Raw genomic sequence first — 19,941 nt, forward strand, 5'->3', positions numbered from 1 at the left:
TCTCTATTTTTCTTTATTTCCTCCCCTGTAGCACAGCTCGCTGGCTCTTTATGTCGGCGTTAGAAGCATTGTGTCATGACAGAGCGACTGCTCGAAGTCTTGTTGTGCTGACGGCCGGACAAATGTGTCAGTGTAACAGACAAAAGAATACAGTTTAATTAGAGTTGGACTATTGAGAGCTACATTCAATTCTGGAACTCTAAAGACAAGATGAACCAGAGGCTAACACTACCAGATGTAGCCATCCAACAACCATCTGAAGAATAATCTATTCCCAACATGTGGAAGGGCCCGGATCCAATGAGAAAATGCCAAATCCGCTTTCTCTCTTGGTTCCAAAAGCTGCAAGTCAAGAGGTTTGGAAATCGGGGGGTGGACCTGTCTACTCTGCCTCTTCTTCAGCTCTTGCATCTGTGTCAGCTTCACTGCAAGCTCAGACATTTACCCCAAAACTAAGCTGTGGGTCATTCACTCCTCTCAGTCGTGAGAACTGCTGGAATTTGGCTAAGAGCTCCCATATGAAAGGCATGTTTTTATTTGATTCCAGCACTACATGTCTCTGTTCACTTCACCAAAAATTTTCTCCATGTGAAAACTTGATTCATGCAGGCCACATATGGCAATAACCATACCAATTTATTTTGTTGGCTAATCCGTTTGGTTGTTGCCGAACTCCAGTCTGCTCAAAAATGGAGGTTCGCTTTCAGGTGCACCAGAGTTTGGTTCACTGCAGGTGAGAACGCAGTCCGAACAAAAAGAAAGGAAGCCAACCGAAACACAGTGCATTCTGGGTTGAATTTGGGTGGAATTTTGAGAATCAACACCAGGCAGCAGGTTTGAAAAATGTCTCATGGACAGACATGCTCTAATGATGAAGTAAAGGCCCCTATGTAAATATGGGCAGACGATCACATAACATAGTTGCTTGTAACTAGGGTTGCAAAATTCCGGGAATTTTCAAAGTTGTAAACTTTCCATGGGAATTAACAGGAATTTATGGGAATAAACAAAGAATTTACTAAATTCAAGGTTGACCCTTCACAGGGAACTCAAATATAGTTGGTTAAATAATTTTAGCATAATCTTGACAAAAAAAAAATATTTCATGCAAGTACACCTGAATATCTGCTATACCTCAATAACATGGCACACTTCTTACTGCAGGGCTACTGATGCATTCCATCACAGGGAGAGGGGCTCTTTTAATTTTTTTTTCCATTTAACATTTTGAATTAGCTCTTTTTTTTCAATTTTTGGAGGGGGTGGGGGCGGGGGGGGGGAATCAACATTCATGCTTTTGTTGCTCAATGAAAGAATTGATTGTTCAACAAAACTTGATAAAGTTCTACTTATAAGTAAATCTGTTGAAATGTCATGTTCTTTTTATTTTTAATAGTTCCAAAAATTCCAGAAATTACCAGAAAATTTCCAACCCCTCTGCAACCCTAGATCAATGCCTCAAAAAAGTTTTAAAAAACAACAACACTGCTAACAATAGATTAGAGTCCGCAACTTGCTGGTGGCAGCTCTGAAAATATATTCTGTCCAACAGACGAAGGACATCGTCAACAGCTTGACATTTCTTTGCAGTGCTTGGTGCAGCTCAGCGTGGAGGCAAACCAAACCAAATGAAAAATGCAACATTGTTGCAACTTCACCACTGAATTGCACCAGACTTTATATGTGATTGTAACGTAAGAGTTAGTTATTGCACATCTCATAGGTCATTAGGTCATTCCAGTCTGAGGATACGGATTGAGAAATCAATGTCTTGATTGCTTCTATCCTACATTTTAATTTTCTCTAATTAAGCCAATGAATACACCGCAGCTACTGAGGATTAATGGCTGGAGCATTAGCAGTGATTATGAAGGAGCCTAGACAGCAAATTTAGGATCAAATCAGGTCAATTAGCTGGAAAAATGAGCAGAGGATTACCATTGGGAAAACATCTGTCTTGATAATAATGAATCACTTCCTATCACAAATGGAATTTCACTTAATCCCCTGAATTGATTTTGACAGTTGAGGACAGAGGAGTGATATATTCTGCAGCAGCTGAAGTTTAGCACTGCCGGAGACTCAGACTTGAAAGTGTCAGACGTCCTGTAGCCATGCTGCTGGACAAATTGTTGAGAGAGGGGAGATGGAGACAGAGGACGAAGGAAATCTTTGGTTGAGACAGCATTGCAGAAGCGATGAGATGGAGACAGACACAACCCAAACAGAGCAAGAGATAGGAAGTGAGCAAACAAAAGAGACAGAGAAACAGCAAAGCTCTTTTCTTCATGCAGAGCCAGGAGCAGCTTGCATGGCAGCTGAACGCCAGAGCGGACTTCTTCATTCTGACAGCTGTGCCCTGATCCCTCTCCACACCATGGGTACATGCCAACACAGCCATGCCAGTCTGGCAGCGGCACAGCAGACAACCTCCGCCAACAAGTGTGATCTGTGCACGAGATGGGAGCTGTCACACAGGGGTGGGCTGCGTGTAGTGGAAAGGATGAGCCTCTGAATTTGTGGATGGGGTTTGGGCGTGGCCTCACCCAACCATCAAGACATCCTTTATAAGATCCAATCCCTTCCAATTCCTTTCCCTAATCCTGTTTGGTCGGGTTAATGAACAACACGCAAAGGAAGGGAAGGGAAAATAATTGGACAGCTCAGCATTAGAAAAGTCCAGAGTTTAGATTGTACCAAAGTATTTTTTTTTTTAGCCAAATTCATATATTTTTACTTTTGATTTAACCCTGAAGCTGCTGGTGGGTTTGAAAAGCTTTTTAAAAGTTCACCACATTACACATAGACAGAAGCTGTAAAAACAGGCAGAACAGAAGATCCTTGAGCAAAAGGATTTGCCAAAATCTTGCACGAACCACATCCTGTGATTAACAATAAATTCTGAGCTCTAGACAATGCTATTTTTTTCATTTCTCATATCAGTCGATCTAGCTCTGGTCTGCTCCAAATCAGAGATGTCAGGAGACAAACAAAGATGACGGCAGGAATGATTCAGAAGAACAAATTATGATGAAAATTAAGACTTTTTCAAGAAGTGTATCTAAATTCAAGCACATTCCAAACAAAAAATATTTTCAGAAAGACTTTGTACAGATCCTGACTATTGATGCAGCTGAAGGGGTGATGGATCTAAACCTGAAATGTATAAGTCACTCCCTTGCCCCCAATCCAAAGACATCTATGTTAAGACTTGGGCCAAAGTCCAGGCCTGACTGGCTAAATTCTCAACCAGCATCATTCAACCAACTTGCTCAGCAATTAAGATCTCTCCATGTTTACTCACCACCAGTTCGGAGAAACGTGCGTGCAGCTCCTCAGCGGGCGGCATGGGAGCGCTGAACTCCAGTAGCTGCAGGGGCACGCTGTCTTTGAGGTTGATCTCCGGAGGCTCGCTGCTGCCGAAGCAGCACAGGAAGCCCAGACCCGGCCGCGTCCTCTTCCTGGGGGGCATGGCGGCTGTGGTGACACAGGTGGCAGTGACGGTGCTGGTCCAGGAAGGTGAAGGAAGGGGCCGAGGGGCAGGGAGGGGGAGTGGAGAGGAGGACGAGGCTGCTATCTAGGGGGCATGATCTGGAAGAGAGAGAAGAGAGGTAAAAGGTTAGAGAGAGATGTTTGGTTTCCCCAGCGTCATTAAGAAGTACTTCCAATCTCATTCAATGCATTTACACAAGAATGTTTCATGTCATAATGCATGACATTTCCATGTCAACTTAATAATTTATCTTATTTTCAATCAAAATGTAGCACAACAGAGATTCAGCCTATCTTCAGTTCATGCAGACCTCACATATAGTATATCTCACGGCTCCTGAACTTGCTTTGCCCGGGGGCCACTTTTGAAAAATAACAGGAAGCCAGGAGTCACTTAATATACATACATCAATATTTATCAGATCAAATGATCATTAAAAGGCCCATAAGTCTCCTTGAAGTTCTTTATTTTAAAATTATCGGACTTATTAACTAAATTCAATTTGCACAAGTATTGATACGTGGTCTATATGAGATATAGAAGATAAATCTGATATTATGCTGCATTTAATAGTTGCAACTGCATTTTACTTTGGTCATATTTGAAAGAGTTTGTAGAACATGAAACACAGTTGGAACCTCCAACTGTGAAAAAAAAATTAACAAAATGTATTTATACCCATGTATATTGACACTGCTGTTCATATTAACTTTGATTGGATGATTTGGAAAACTCCATCTTGTGTATTTGAAACTTACCCATCAGAAGCATAAGATTTTTTATAAAGTGTACTGTTTTGTTATTACAATTTTGAGATAATATCTTGAGGTTCAAAAGGGTTGGGCTGTCCAATCATAGGGTATGAAATTTTCCATATCCCTCCAAAATATAGATGACAATGGGCAAATATAAAATAAAGGTAAAGTTGTCTCAAAAAGTGCACATTTTGCCTACATCAGCGAACCTGGAAATTAATTTATTACATGGGTAAATATTATGCAAAACTTTACGTTTACACAAGGTTTGTGAAAGGTTAGCTTGTGTGGTGTGATGTTGAACATGACATTTTGAAAATCAAGCATTTATCAAGGACTATATTCAAATTCAAGCGTATCTGCAACGGAAGATATCAAAGAAGGAAAAATAAACTTGCAAGTGGCTGCAGTATCGGGTCAATGTTTCCTAGGAAAGATATAATTGGTAGTGCATAGGAAGTGAGGCAATTCATGTTTCCAGCAGGACAAGTTTGTGTGGAATAAATACAGGAAGACACATGAGCAGCAAAACTAAACAAAGGAAAAACTGCCACCTAAAGACATCCATCAACTCTGTCATGACATTACATTGCCGGGAATACACACTGATAAGTAAGCCACCAGGAAGTCTCCTTCCAGTGCTCCTTATTCCCTCCACTGTGTTCATATGAACATGTGTCTCAGGGTGGAGAGAGGGCACGGAGTCAGCAAGGGGCCACAATCATATCCTCCTCTTGACATCAGTTGCTCTTATGCCCTGACAAAGAAACCTCTTGTCTGTGAGGTACAATGGTGCCTGTGCAGTGTGTGTGTGTGTGTGTGTGTGTGTGTGTGTTGTTTGTGGAGACTTGCACCGAGAGCTGCCCCAGCAGTGCCCTCACTCCTTCAATGGAGCGGACACTGTGTGTGTGTGTGTGTGTGTGTGTGTGTGTGTGTGTGTGTGTGTGTGTGGACAGTAGTGAATGACACCCACTACAACAGGAGCAAAGGGGCTGAATAGGCCGAGACACTCTGGAGGATTTCCTCAATGCTGCCAATAGGATATGGGTGGTCTTCACTGTATGAATAACACACTCTTTTACACCATATCAAGTCCCATCAACCAAATACGTACTTACACAATGTGAGCATGCACACACAGCAGCTCACACAGATGCCCAAGCTCTTCTTTATGCAACAGTTTACTGCATTTGTGAATGAATGGACTTCGAGCCTGTTATGCAAATACCAAGGGCATGCTAATCCATCAGGAATAGTTGACCAAGAAATCAATTCTGGAGCCATTTATGTGAAATATAATTTAAAAAATCCATGAAGTTGCCATCAAGAGCGCAGAACCAAGAGCAACAAAAGCAGATTTTACAGTATGCCTCTCATAAATGTTATGCTTTTATTGATATTTGTACATAACCAAACAAGTATTAAGTAATGGTTTCGAGCTTTGCACCATCTGTTTAATATGGCAGTGAAAGTTTATGACTTTCCACAATCTACTACATCTTGACTGAGCACGACTCTCCGCCATCACTCTCTCTCTCTCACACACACACATTGGTTCAGCGTAGGAGTTCTCACTGCAGTGTTTAAAAATAGCCGGATGGTAAATTCTTTATGAATGCGCTGGGCCCTCGACAGGAGCTTAAAGGGGAAAAAATGAAAAGAGAAAACACCACATTTCCATTTTGCCCCTTCGTCGTTTGCTCATTTGCTTTTTCCGCCTCCTTGAATCTGCCATCCCTCTCAAGGCAGAGGCAGCAGAGCTTTGCACAGCTACAAATGAACCGGAGGCGATTTTTAAAATGAAAAGCAACCAAAGTTTTTCTTTGGCTTGTTGAATGGAAATGCCTGTGCAGCCATCACCGGGCTGACAAGGATTGCATCTTAAATTATTCTTTATAATAACCTTCAAATATGGGGACTGTTTCACAGGCATTGCATCAGTGTGCTGGCTATCAATAATAGCATGTGTGGCATCTTGTGAGGTATATTTGATCCTGCAGCAGCATGTGTGTTATGATAGCAGAGGTGACAATCCCTGACTGACCCCTCATCAGAGAGGGATTAGTCTGCTGCAGGGCTGCAGTGCTAAAACGACCTGTGGACCCCTATTGATCCCCTGCTCCTTTCCTGTGCATAGTGTATGTATCTTGTTGCATGCAGGGACCCAGAAATTGTTAGTATGTCTTCATTTGATGAAATAGGTACATATTGGTACTGAAATGAAAAAGACTGCAGACCAAAATGCTTGTTGCGTTCAAAAATGTATTTAAAATTCAGCTAACGCTAACATGAGGGGAGGTCAGGATAATGTCATACACCATTTAAATACTTTTGGTACAAAATTCCCTCTTTGTTTTTCCCTATTTGTAACTAAAAGAACTGTAACCTCGAAGATTCACGATTGACTCAGGCTGCTGGAAACACTCATGTTAGCTTTGGCTGAATATAGGAATGCATTGTTTCTCTGTACGGGGACTGTAAATTTTGTTCCTCATCTCTTACATTCAAGTGCACTGATAGGGCGGGGGGTAACACCAGGGTAGTTGTCCTGAGAACATGGTCAAGGGAAGACCCGAAATGGCCCTCTTTATATAACCAGCTGGAGGCAGGGGAAGGGGCAGTGTGCCAACTCGGTGACTTTCTCACTAGATTTAGCAACGCCTTTTAGTTTGACTTTAATTCGAAAAAGCAACCAGCAACTTTTTTAGGCCAACAGGGGAAAAGGTGAGAAATATAATCAAATATATGATATTGTAGTTTAATCCTATAAATGCTCAACAGACTAACAGACACAGTGCAGGAGCTCCACCTCTTCTCTGGGCCTGTGTGTAAGCAGTCAGTAGGTGTGGGGCAGGCAAGAGAACGCCAATGAATGTGCAATGACATCAGCAATATGTGTGAGTGTATGACATAATCTGGAGACTGTCTGCAGCTTTCAGAGCTAGAGCTGCTTTCTTTCATCTGAAAAGAGTTGGCGGCCATGCATAAGGGCCATACTGAAATTTGGACATAAAGGACATACCAAATATTTACATATGATCACAAGAGTGATGTTGTCAGTCTCACTCATTCATTCATTACCCTTAACCGCTAATCTGAACTCAGGTCACGGGGGCCATGAACTGGACAGATCAGACTATCAGCAGACATATAGAGAGAGACAACCATTCACGCTCTCATTCACTTCTACGGGCAATTTAGAGTCACCAGTTAAACCAAAGCTGCATGTTTTTGGACTGTGGAAGGAAGCTGGAGGACCCGCAGAGAACCCACGCTGACATGGGGAGAACATGCAAACTCGCCACAAGGATTCGAACCTGTGACCCTCTTGCAGGGTTTGTTCTCAGACTGATGTGAAAAAGCCCTAAGTTAATATTGTGCCTGGAGCCCAGGGTAGTTGTCCATTTTTCCCCAGTAAACAGATCTTGCCCAATGCACTGGCCATTCTAGGGGGAGGAAGGAGGGGCCGGACCCCTTTGTGTCTCTTTGTATTGCATAAATTGGGTATGACTGGAAAGCTGACACGCTCTTGTGGATTCAGTGAGCCCATATTGTGGTTGTAAAGTTTCATGCGGCTGTGATTATCCTAGAGGTCACAGCAGGTCATTTTATACAGTGAGGTCAAGTTTCAAGAAATGCTCTCACTGCAATGAAATGACTACCATGAGGACTAACATCATCACACATGAATACAAACTACAGACCAGGGCATTCAGAGGACCCTTGGCTTTATAGCCACAATAGAGGGTTCCTGAGCAGAAGTGCTTTCCATCCAATCTCCAAAATATGTAATTCTTGCAGCCAAAATAAGTGATTCTTGCAATTTTTTTATATTAAACCACGGCATGGATTTTTCTATGGTGTCCCACAAGGTTTTGGTGTCATAATGTGGTATCCTAGAGGGTTTTTACATCACACCAACACTGCAGCAAAGTCTGAAAATTCAGTGCAAACCTTCCCCTAACCAGTATCCTCATTTTTCCCCCAACAGAGGCACAAAACTAATAATTTAAAACAACTGTCACATGTGTATGGGGTATTGTGCGCAACAAGTTGCAGAGACGCCTCATTAACTTGTATCAAACCAGATGTGGCTAAGCATGGCGTGCAGATCAGAAATGAATGTAGTGTATAGGCAGAGATGAGCATTCACTGTGTGGAGCCAGTGGGAAAAAGGAAGTAGTGAGATGACAGTAAAAGCCCACTTCAGGATGGTAAATTATGGAGATTTTTTCCACACATTTACACTTGAAAAGGCTTTGCCTCGGACTGCTTCTCATTGGTTTTATTACTATAAGATAAAGTATGAGCTGCTGCCAGATCTTTACGGTGGCGAGTTAGTTATTGTTGCTATGGACAGCTGGCTGGGCTTAATGGAAAAGAGGCCGCTCTACAGGGGTTTTAAAGCCATTCAGCAGAAACACAACCTAACCCTCCTGTCCAGTGTCTCTGTGTGTATGTGTGCTTCTAGCTTCACTCTCCCACTGAGCCCCACGTGCGGCCAGTACTCACTCAACACCAGTCCCGTTGGCTGTCTTCCAGCCCATGCCCAGGGAAAGTAGGCCAAAGAATCCAAATACACACAGACAGTATATACAGTATGTGCAGGGAAATATAAGGACACTGGAGCCTGCATGTGTAACCTTTATCATTGTCTGTATGGTGGAGTCACCACACAATCCAAATTGACCATGTCCACTGCCATATGTGCCCCTCTTATCTCCCAGCTTTTCATTTCATCCCTCTCTCCCTCCCCCGTCGGACTCGCTGTCATCTCCCATTATTCCTCTCTTTTCAGGGTGAATGGAGTGACATTTCCCTCCATCAACCCCCCTCTGACAGTAACATCTGTCATTTTTCCTTCTTACATGTCCTCTTGCCAGCTTCACCCCACATTTTCTACTCTCCTGTTCCTTGCTTCTCTGCGCTCGTTCTTTCGGCAAATGATAGCTGGACATGCATCATGCTTCCAAATCGTGCACATGCAGAGAATAACACCAAAAACTTCTCTCACCAACCGTATCCGGCATCTAGCTCGATAACTAGATGAATGAAAATGCAATACAGAAATACTGGGCGGGTGTTTCTTTGTGTGCCACTTCTCCTGCTCACATTTCTTTCTGTCATTCCCTTCCATCTGATGCTTGTGACATTGAATACTGCTTACACTATCAGACACACACAGACTTCCTTACATTTCCCCACACATCACTGAGAAACAGATAGTTGTTTTCTAATTTGCAGGAAAATGAAGCCTAACAGAGTGACATCCTGTGGATCTCTACAGGCTAATTAAAGCATTGTGTGTGTCAAATTGGAAATGCATGAAAAGGTGTGTGTAGAGATTTGTCACTGCTAAATGCTCGTCATGACAGGCTAGATTTCAGTGCACATGCACGCCTGAAACAAAGCATGAAAACACAATAATTTTGACGTGCACACTCCTGCGGCAGCCATACTGCATCGTATGTGCACTGCCGTACAGTCACATGTTTCAAAATTCAGACACACCCACTCGAGATTCACATGTGAGCGCATACACACATGCAGCATTTGCATACTCACGCACCAAGAGCCCTGAAGCAGAGAGAGGAGCCTGCTGGCTGCTCTGTGTTTGAAGAGTCTGGAGAGCAGCCGAGCAGAGAGAGAGAGAGAGCTAGAAAGAGAGAGAGACAGAGAGATGAAGGAGGTGAGGGAGGGAGGCAGGGATAAAGGGAGATACTGCTGCCACTTCTCATTCAGCCCACTACCTCATCGCCTCATCCCCAGCGCCGAGAAGTAGGTCAGTGGAGGAGGAGGAAGAGGAGGAGGAGGGGGCGGCAGTGAGGAGAGACGGGCTGCTGCTGCTGCTGCTGGTGTGTGATTGTGTGTGTGCAGGCGAGAGACAGAAAAAGAGGTGTATATCTATGCAGAGTCGTTCAAACATCTGTGCCTGCATCATTTCCATCCTCTCCCCAACATCTGTCCCACAACACACTGCTTTAAATCAGATACGAATTAAGCTCCTGTTATTTCCATCCCTCCTGAATAGAAACACTTGGACCAAATCCAAAAAGCTGCATCATTCACCTTCTGTCTCCTTTCCTTTTTTACTCTGCACACTCCCCTCCCTTGTCCTCACACTACAGCAGTGGTGCTCCTGCATTTAAATGCACCTTGCTCACCTTCATTCTCCTCCACACCCTGGCGCTGCTACTTGACATGCACTTTCAAAAATGAGCAAGAAGGACGAAAGAGAAAGAAGCAGCGATAAAATCGGCATAGACACAGAAGGAAGAGCTGGGTTATTTTAAAGAGGCTCTAAATAAAAGATCAGAGGGAAGTCTACAGCACACACATTGTTTCTGGGTTCCACAAATGAGGACCATTCCTCTGGGGTGCTTGGCTGCGGAGGAGGGTACTGTACAGTCAGGCTTATGTAAGCACCCAGGAGCAGGGATGGGGGAGCAGTGCCACGCTGGCACAGGCAGGAACAAGACACCAAATGCAGCGCAGATGAAGAGATAGGCATTGTTTTGGCAAACTGTTGGCATGCAGCCAGCAAGAGGAAGCATGCACCTGACTGAGCCAGTAGTGGAAGTCAAAAGATTTAGCACCAAGATTTAAGTCGTGGTTGATTCAGTGACACTGATGGTTACTGTAGAACAGCAAGTGCATGTTAATTATATAGTTCCACTGCAAATGACACATGTATTAACTACGGGGTGGCGGCAACCATGCCTGCAGCTTCTCTGGTTGAAAGAATGTGCAGTGTGCACCCTAAAATAAACTTCAACTGCACGTTGTTATATTAAAGCAGACTGTTTTCCAATATAGTAATACAGAGCTCATAATGGAAGGCTGTTTCCCTTGTGCCTGAGGGACTAAATCCTGCACAGCAAAGGCAGACTCCACCTGTAACAATAAAACTATTACATAAAGGCAATTTCACTATGGAAATATAAAGAACGGCTACCTCCAAAGAAAGTCCAGCCACAAAAAGGATGGTCTTTGATATAAAGATAATTATTATAACTTGATGGATATATCCTTTGAACATCCATCATTGTCTTCCTCATATTGTTACAGGCACTCGAAGCAGATAAATAAATCACAATGTATGAGTAAAATATCTCGCTCATATATATATATATATATATAAAACCACAACAGATTTCTGAGGTCTGATACAGGATGCTCACATGAAGGAGCTGTGCGATAAATGGAAAGTTTTTTTAAATTACGATCTTGGCTTTCAACCATTGTGACAACAAGATAATTGAGATAAAGTGATTATTGAGTCACATGTTGTTTTACAACAATGCTCTCGTTTAGTCAGTACACCTCTTTGTTTACTGAAGTGCCTTTTCCTCGGTCCCTAAAAGCTCTCAAAACACTGCTGTTGTCACCAAGTGTCCATAAAAATCATGTTGTTGGAGTCCATTACCTATTTATGATTGGTGAATCACAGTCGCAGTTCATCCATTATTTTCGCCAGAGAACATACATTGGTCTCTTTTGGCTCAGGTCTCGGTCTCAGACATAGAGGACTTTTCATTATGTAATTCAAAACCATCATTGAATTTCCTGATCACAGTCTGGTATATTCGCCTATTTATGTCATGTCAGCTCCGACATAAATGTTACACACCACAGCATTGCACTCTCAAAGAGTGTGAGACCTTGAGATGTGACAGTAGAGTGGATAACAAGTAACGGATCCACTAAAGTGAAAAATTGACATATTAAACAGGCTCGTTGAGAGTGCTAACTTTCAGTTTAAATACACAGTTATAGATTCAAATATATAACTGTTTTGTCTTTGTCTGACCCTAGTGTTTGTGAGCTCCTTTTGTTTTTTCAGTCTAATTGTATTTAAAGTTAATGAAAATCCACTGTTAAAGTTCAATAATTCCCTCAATGGGGCAGCCCTACATGGAGGAATACTAATTTGAACAAACACCTAAAAGTTTTTATTAGTTTTTACTTTTTGGAAAATGCTTAGTTTTAGTTTAGGTTATATTAGGGGTTTTTTTGTAATGGGGTATTTGTTGGGTGCGAGATTCAGAAAGGTCAAAAATAAATTTGGCCTTTATTTCCTTTGCCTTATCCATCGTCATTAACTCTTGCAGCTCCGGGTGCTCTGAACTTTGGTTATAGTGAAGTGCTGAACTTCTTGAAGCAAATCGACATCCCAGTCTCAATAAACATTTTCCAATGCTTCCTCCTCTTGTGGAGTTCCTGCATGTTCACTAACCAGCAGCTATTTGGTCGGAGCTAAAAATAAAAATAAATTTCATATCAACCAAAAAGGATTATGTATGAAAAGTTGACAAAGATGAAAACGAAGGACATTTTCACTAAAATTTTACTAAAATTCTTAGTTTTAGTTTCATTACTTTTCATTAACTATAGTAACCTTGGTGTGTTGGGACGTCTGCATGTCCTCATATTTGTGGGTAATCATGGTTGTGTACTGGTGTGTAAAAATTTCATGTGGAAGTGAACTATTCACACTCATTAATTTGACATGAAGTAGCTATTCAACCCAGCCATTGGACACATTGGAGCCATGCCACCCTTTGGATGCTGTTGCCCTAGACATGCCCTCTCCAACATGCCCTGCCCTCCCTTTCTACTGTCTGCCTGTCTCTGCAATGACTAATGGGCCTTCCGTTCAATTCTTCCGACTCCGACTCCGACCCCCCCCCCAGCCACTGGCTAAAAGCCAAATCACCTGGGACACTGAAAACTCATTCTCCCATGAACCCCATTGGATCGGCGGCCCACCCACAGTCGCTGCTCCGGGTCTTGGGAGCCTGTTAGGGTCAGGGGCCACACTACGGTGCTAATCAGTTACATTAGTGCAACATACAGTACAGGCAAGCATCTCCACACACACATAAAAACAACATTTATTATGCATCACGCAGATTAATGAGATTTTATGCATCAATTTAACAGGATTTAGCACCATGGGTGGTCACTTTACAAGATTTCTGTAAAGAAATAGTAATGGATCTGAAACAGCTGGCATGACTAATAGACAAGATCCATCAACGATCAAATTGATGTAAACGCAACAAATGCACTATACACTACACACACTGTGACTTGCATTCCTGAGATGTGACATCACCCGTCTATTTCACACAGGTCTCTGTGGTTAGCAGCGAGTTCCAGCCTCGACTGAAAAACGACCAGCGCTGACACCGGAGGACCTGCCATTATTTCACGCTACATTTGCATGCGATGCATTCCTGCGCTCATTCTGAAAGCACACAGAAGGCCAGCGCTTTCATGAGGGTCTGTACACGGAGTGGCTCTCTCATGTGGACCTGGACAATGGGCCAGAGGATTTGGTTTGGACACTTTCTGCTGGGGCCTTACAGGGTAGGCTATACAGGCAGGAATAGTTCTTCTGCGTGTCTGTGCAACTTTAAATTTCCTCCCCTGGCTCTGGAGTCCATGTGTATTTGATATTCAAGGGGGCGGTTATTTTTAGCTATGACAGCATGGTCTCTCTCCAAAACAGCCTTGGCCTCTTTGATTGGCACGGAAAATAAATTAAAGGGAATTTTAAAAAAATAAAACATTAATTTCAGTGTCATTACCTGTAAGCTAATATGAAGCAAATGTCTGCCATTTCTAAAACCAAATTGATGCTTCGGCTCCATGCACAGACACTCTAAAAGGGTTTAATGTGTCTACTGATAAGGACAGTCTGTGCCTACGTGCATCTTCCAGGAAAACAGCCCAGAATCAGATGATCAGAAACCCACCCTTCCCTTCACCCCCTCAAACACTCTTTTTAACCATTCCTCCATGCCTCCCTCATTCCTTTGCTTACGTCCTCCCTCGATCACTTCCTCTCTGCCCTGCAATCAGATAGGGGCAGCTGTAAGGATGAGACGGCTGAAGACCTATTCAGCTGTTGGCACTGGGAGCCGTGCCTTCAGACGGTGTCTCCAGGACATAGTCTGGAGCAAGACTGTCTGAGTCAGTGGCAAAACATGAACTGGGAGAAACGTCGTGGTGAAATGATACTTCTGAAACAACGCGACAATGGACTTCAAGCACATAGAGTTTCAAAAGCGTACTCATGTTTCTCGTCACTGTATATAACAAGCTTTAACAATAGAGGTGGAACAATGTTAAGGAGGTGTGGTTGAGCCAGTCCCATGGCACTGTCACACAGTGTAGAACCAGCACCGTGTGTAACATAAGGAAGAAATGAATAAGCCAAAGTACCTCCATTTAAATTGACCACAGCCACAATTATTATTAATTACTTTAATAGCTTGTGGTTATTACTGTTGCTTAAATATATCCAGACTGTCTCTGAGGCAAATGCAATCACATTTGGACGGCGAGGCATTTTTCATTTTCTTTTGTTTACAAACAGATCTTGTCAGACAGCCAATAGAAGGACAGTGTAATTATATGTAGTAGCCTCAGGTTTGCATAGCGGTTACTGATCTTGTTTGTGAAGCACTGGAACGTCCCTTCATGAAAAATGTGTCTACTACCAATTGATATTCCATCACTGGGAACCCAACTAATTCTAGACAAGCAGTTCAAATTGTCCATATTGTCTTATTTCTTGCCAGTCTATTAATTGTGTCGTGAGAACCCCCTAACTATACATGGCAGTCTTGCAACATCACATCATAAAGTCTCTCTCTTTCACAGCCAACATTTGAGAATTCTCTGAGGTCTTATTGGCTTCTAGCCTTATTCAAAACAAACATATAAGCACTGTTGGTTTTAACAGGGTCATTATGCACAGTAACCCACCTCACCCATAAAGAGGAAATGCCTCAACTAAACCACTGGAAAATAGGAGGGGGGGGGAGATGTTTCCAATCCTCCGGGGATGTCATTAATAGCCATTTCATTTGGCTTGATTCATAAAAAAAGAAAGATATTTCCTGATGAGGAACATTCATAATGGCCACATGAAGTACCAGAGGGTTGTTAGATTGAGTTTGTAAAGTTTGCTTTGATCAAAATAAATGTAGCAGCTCCATGCAGCATAGGAGGGGTCCATGTGTCCAACCATGCACAGCTACAGTTTGAAGCATATTATTCTAAACATCTTAAACCCCTTCATAGAAGCCACGGACCACAGACACGCGTCACATGAGCAAACCTTGAAATAAGAACCTGTGCAGAAGCAGAGCACTTAGTTGAAGTTTACAATGAATCAACCCAAGATTGCAGACATGCGTTTTGGAGGCCTGATGGGACAAAAAGCTCTTTTTGTGGGACATCTCTCAAGGCTATGAGTGGTTACTGTACTCACAAGGTTGTCCACATGTTGCACAAGGAAAGTCCACCAGTTGCTGCATGGGACTCGAACAATGCAGATGTTAAAATTGGCTCAGGAACAAGGTCGTATCAAGGGGGGGACCAGCTTCAGAAGCTCAGACCCACTGCTGACCCACTTCTCATCTGGCCAACGGGCACATCTCCACGAGTCACATCTCTGCTCATCAAATAGACCGGATCACTGGGATAACTATGCTATTAATACTGGGAATGAGAAGAAAGTCGGCCATGCCACATTCCACAGGCCCCAACATTCCCACATATTAACAGGGCTCAGAATGAAATCCAATACTTGGCATCTCTTTCCCTCAAACCCCAAAACGGTACCCTGCCGTGTCAAATAATTTTCTTATTTCATATGGGAGGAACGCCAGAGTCACGAGCTCCCAGTCCACCTAAAGATATGTTATTATACTGTATATGTAGAGCTGTTTACCTCTCTCAAGAGGGAAGGGATGCTGGACTTCCCAGAGATTCCATGTCCGTCAAACAGGAGTCTCATCTGCTTTCTATCATTACAGTGCACTTATTCAGATTACATGATTATTAAAAACCCTGTTCTCACACAACTGTTTAAATATTAACTGGCAATAATAAGTATGATTGATTAATACTACAAGTAAAAACAACATTGTTATATGAAAAAAAGTTGTTTGCATGATAAAGAATAATAAGCAATACAGCTCGTGGTTGGTCAACAAGTTGAGAACTCTGCCTCTGATTGGTCAACAGGTCTAGATGTCAGCCTCTAAATTGGTCAACAAGTATAGAACTCAGCCTTTGATTGTTCAACGGGTCAAGAAATCAACATTTGATTGTTCAACGGGTCAAGAACTCAACATTTGATTGGTCAATGGGTCAAGAACTCAACATTTGATTGGTCAACGGGTCAAGAACTCAACAATTGATTGTTCAATGGGTCAAGAACTCAACATTTGATTGGTCAACAAGTCAAGAACTCAGCCTCTGACAAGTCAACAGGTCAAGAACTCAGCCTCTGATTGGCAACTCAAACGAGGGGACCCAAGGCACTATTATGGACTGAGATACGATTGAACCGTATTGCTCAGTGGAACACAATGGATAGCTTCTGGGCCAAGAAAGTAAGTATTTCAGCAGTCCAGAGATATTTACCATTTCCATAGTATGTCAGTTATGATATTGTTAATTTTTATAGTGTCCAGTATGATTTTTCTCATCAGTTTAAAGCTTGGTGGTGAGACTGACTCATTCATGCAGCTCAGCTGGAACATCCCAGAAAAGCTACTTCTTTTTACTCACACGACAACGGCATCAGTTTACGTCCTCCAGGCAAGTGGACAAGCATTAATGTTGATGTTCTTTTGTATTGGGTTATCGCTGCAGCTGGGTGGCTTGTCAGGCATCTCTACACGCTAGGCAGTTAACAGTAAATTATGGTCTAACAAGGGCTGGCAGAATCCAGCTCTTCTGGGTGGTAAAAATGATCACTTTTGAACTTTCACAAAACCATAGAATTCCAGTTAGTCACCAATTACATGACTACATTCACTGGTTAGCGCTGCAGCTCTCAATAGAGATGATTGTCAACTTGCCATTGTGTGGCTTCTATTCCTGTGCAGCCAGGTTTGTGTCTATGTGTCTATCAATGTCAGTGAGTGGATTGGGGCACTCTATATTGTGCATTGTTAAGCTATTAATCTTGCCTGGGTGAGAGGTCAACAGCTGCACCATAGAGGACAGAGGGCTTCTGGGTAATGTCTGGAATGCTCTTCTGGAACAGTTATAGCAACACATATAGGGACAGCCCTCTGAAGTGACCAGCATTTTTTAAAATAGCCTGCAGTAATACAGCACTGAATTGAAGCACTGTAAAGAGGAGATATGCTTACACATCATAAGCCCCAGAAAGTGTGTCACTGGCACAAATACAATAGTGCCATTGGACACACACTGGTGGGGACTTCCAGTGAGGGAGGAAGAGGAACAGCAGCGTTACTGCTAAAGTCTCCCTGAGTTTTGTCCCTTAGACACTGCAACCACTCCACTGTAAATAAAACATGATAATCCCACCCAAAAGATCAGATAGTTGATTTTAAGCAGCTTTACAAACCCTCATCTCTTTTTCTCTCTGTCCCTCCCTAACGAGGAGGCCGACGAGCTGCCAGTCAGCAGCAGGGCTGAAGCGGTAAAAGGCCAACCGCTGACTCTCCCTCATACTCCCTCTAATCCTGAGAGAGCAGTTCATGCATCCGTAATGGTCGATAAAATATGAAAAGCCCTGAGAGCGCTGACGGCAGCAGAGGGTGTGTATGTATGCTACGTGTGAGTCCCCCAGCATTCGTTAATGCCCTCCCAACACACTGAATCTTTTAGCGATGTCACTCAGCTTGCCCCCTGGCACACGTGAGTGTGGGAGGATTTCCAGCAGACTGGAGAATAAGCCTTTAATGTGGTGGAAATGGATACCATCTTGTTCACAATGCAAAAAGACATCAAAGAAAAACACACATGGCCTTATGACTGTATAAATGAGTTTTGCCTCTGGGTCATCAACCTTTAAACACAAGCCACTAAAAGGAATAAATCACTTTGATTGTTGCAGGAACAATGTTTGACTTACGACTTCTCATATCTCTCAGATCAGCTTTTTAAAAACCCAGCCTCTAGTAAAATGTTCACAAATGCTGAGGTATGCAATGTTTTCCATCCAAAATCCATTGGACTCAGGCAAACCCAAAGTAGGCATCCCTAACCAATTTCACAGGTGGAAATTTGGAGGGCTGATGCATGAACTTTTATCACTATGGTTTCGTCACACGCAAAGGATTTACAGCTAAGATGACAGCCTCTCAACTGGGATAGGCAATGCTTCCACACGGGAAAGGAGGCTTCACGATTCCTTCAAATGAGGAACCCAGAGAGATTAGGGCAGTGTGTTTATGTTGGTCTGAGCTGCCATGGAGTGTCAGCTTCCCTTGAGGGAAATGTGGATAGTGGATAGTCTATAAAAAAGAAATACCAACATCCCATGCAAAAGCAGGCTGCATTTAGAGCTAAGTGGAAGTCTGCTCCCCGTGTTCCATATTGGTTTGAGTTGTTGCTGGGAGGACATGTACAGCATATATGGAATGTCTGGCTGCCAGGCCACTACTTACACCAAAGGGCTGACTGTGTGATTGATGAACAAGTATGATCAGCCCACGTCTACGACCCGAAATAGTCCTGTGTCTATTACATGACACTGTCCGATCCTCCCTCAATTCTTGGAATGCCAAACATGTTCCTGATCTAATTCTTTAAACAACTTTTTGGTTCAAACCAAACATGGATAATCTATTTAACTCACTGCTCCAGCACTGCATAATCCTTAGCCCCCTATCCATCTTTGATGGATCAATGTTTTCCAAAGAAAATCAAACTCCAAACAACCTCAGCCAAACTGAATTCAAGCCTGCTGCCAATATGCCAAAAACCTTGCTCATATAATGCACCAGCACACATGGGGGCAAAGCGAGGCGTGCTGTCAACACCACTGGAGAAAGAGTCCAAACATAAAGACCACGCACAGTTCACAACCCAGTTTTTGCTGCTGTTTATGACCTATAAAGCCACCGTAGTAAAGAAGTACTGTAAAATATGGCCTTTCCTTCCAATCACAACAACACAAAAATGTGGAAACTTTATCATCTTAGTGGGATTAGTAGCCCTTCTTGCCCACTAGCTTCATTCTCATTCAGCTTTGTACTAAGCCTACTGACTAATGTTTATTTTATTGGCTGCAGTAGTCTGTTTCTTCTGGATGTATTGAGCTGCAGGATGCAGTGCATGGACAAACTGGGTTTACACATAAACATCTGTAGCCTGTCGTGTGTGCATTCCCCTACTGAGTGAACAGCACTACGGTGCAGCTATTAGTGACCAGGAAGGGTCACGGGTATCAGTATCAAGATCAAGTATCTCCTACTTACCCGCTTCAGACGGGCTGCCCTGAGAGATGGATTGTCCCTGTGTCACGTCACTTGAAATGGAAAATAAAGACCCTTTCAACAAAGCAAAGTCACGAGAAAATTTTAAAGCATTCCTTCAGCCTCTGGGTTTAAATCTCTCCTTTTGCCCTTTGGAGTTTGTGTTTCGTGGCCGAATTCCATGCCTTTGCTGGAATGAGTGTGACGATGTTTCCCGGCCGAAGCTGCTGCGTTGTGTCTGCTTCCCCTCTCTGAGCTTCTGAGCCGAGCTCTGGATTTCAGCTGACTGTGCTGGGAGCTGAGCTGTTGACATTGTCCCCGCTCTCTCTCCCCCCCTCCCTCTCTTGCTCGCTCTCCCTCTCTTGCTCTCTGTCTTTAGATCACTCGCCCCGCTTCCCCTCCTCTTCTGGATTCCAGCTCCAGTGCATGACAGCAC

General features: G+C 43.1%; 1 protein-coding gene across 1 annotated transcript in view; it reads right to left on the reverse strand.

The window, feature by feature from the left end:
* daam2 (dishevelled associated activator of morphogenesis 2) overlaps positions 1-19,740 on the reverse strand; it is a 90,152-nt gene extending 70,412 nt beyond the window's left edge. The window contains exons 1-2 of the mRNA XM_059352732.1: positions 19,509-19,740; positions 3,305-3,591 (exon numbers count right to left, since the gene is read on the reverse strand). Coding sequence (XP_059208715.1) covers positions 3,305-3,472 — 168 coding nt within the window. The 5' untranslated portion in view covers positions 3,473-3,591; positions 19,509-19,740. The remainder of the gene's footprint in view (positions 1-3,304; positions 3,592-19,508) is intronic.
* Positions 19,741-19,941: the final 201 nt, after the last annotated feature.

This window comes from Centropristis striata, chromosome 16 (assembly GCF_030273125.1).
Source record: "Centropristis striata isolate RG_2023a ecotype Rhode Island chromosome 16, C.striata_1.0, whole genome shotgun sequence".
Classification (NCBI taxonomy): domain Eukaryota; kingdom Metazoa; phylum Chordata; class Actinopteri; order Perciformes; family Serranidae; genus Centropristis; species Centropristis striata.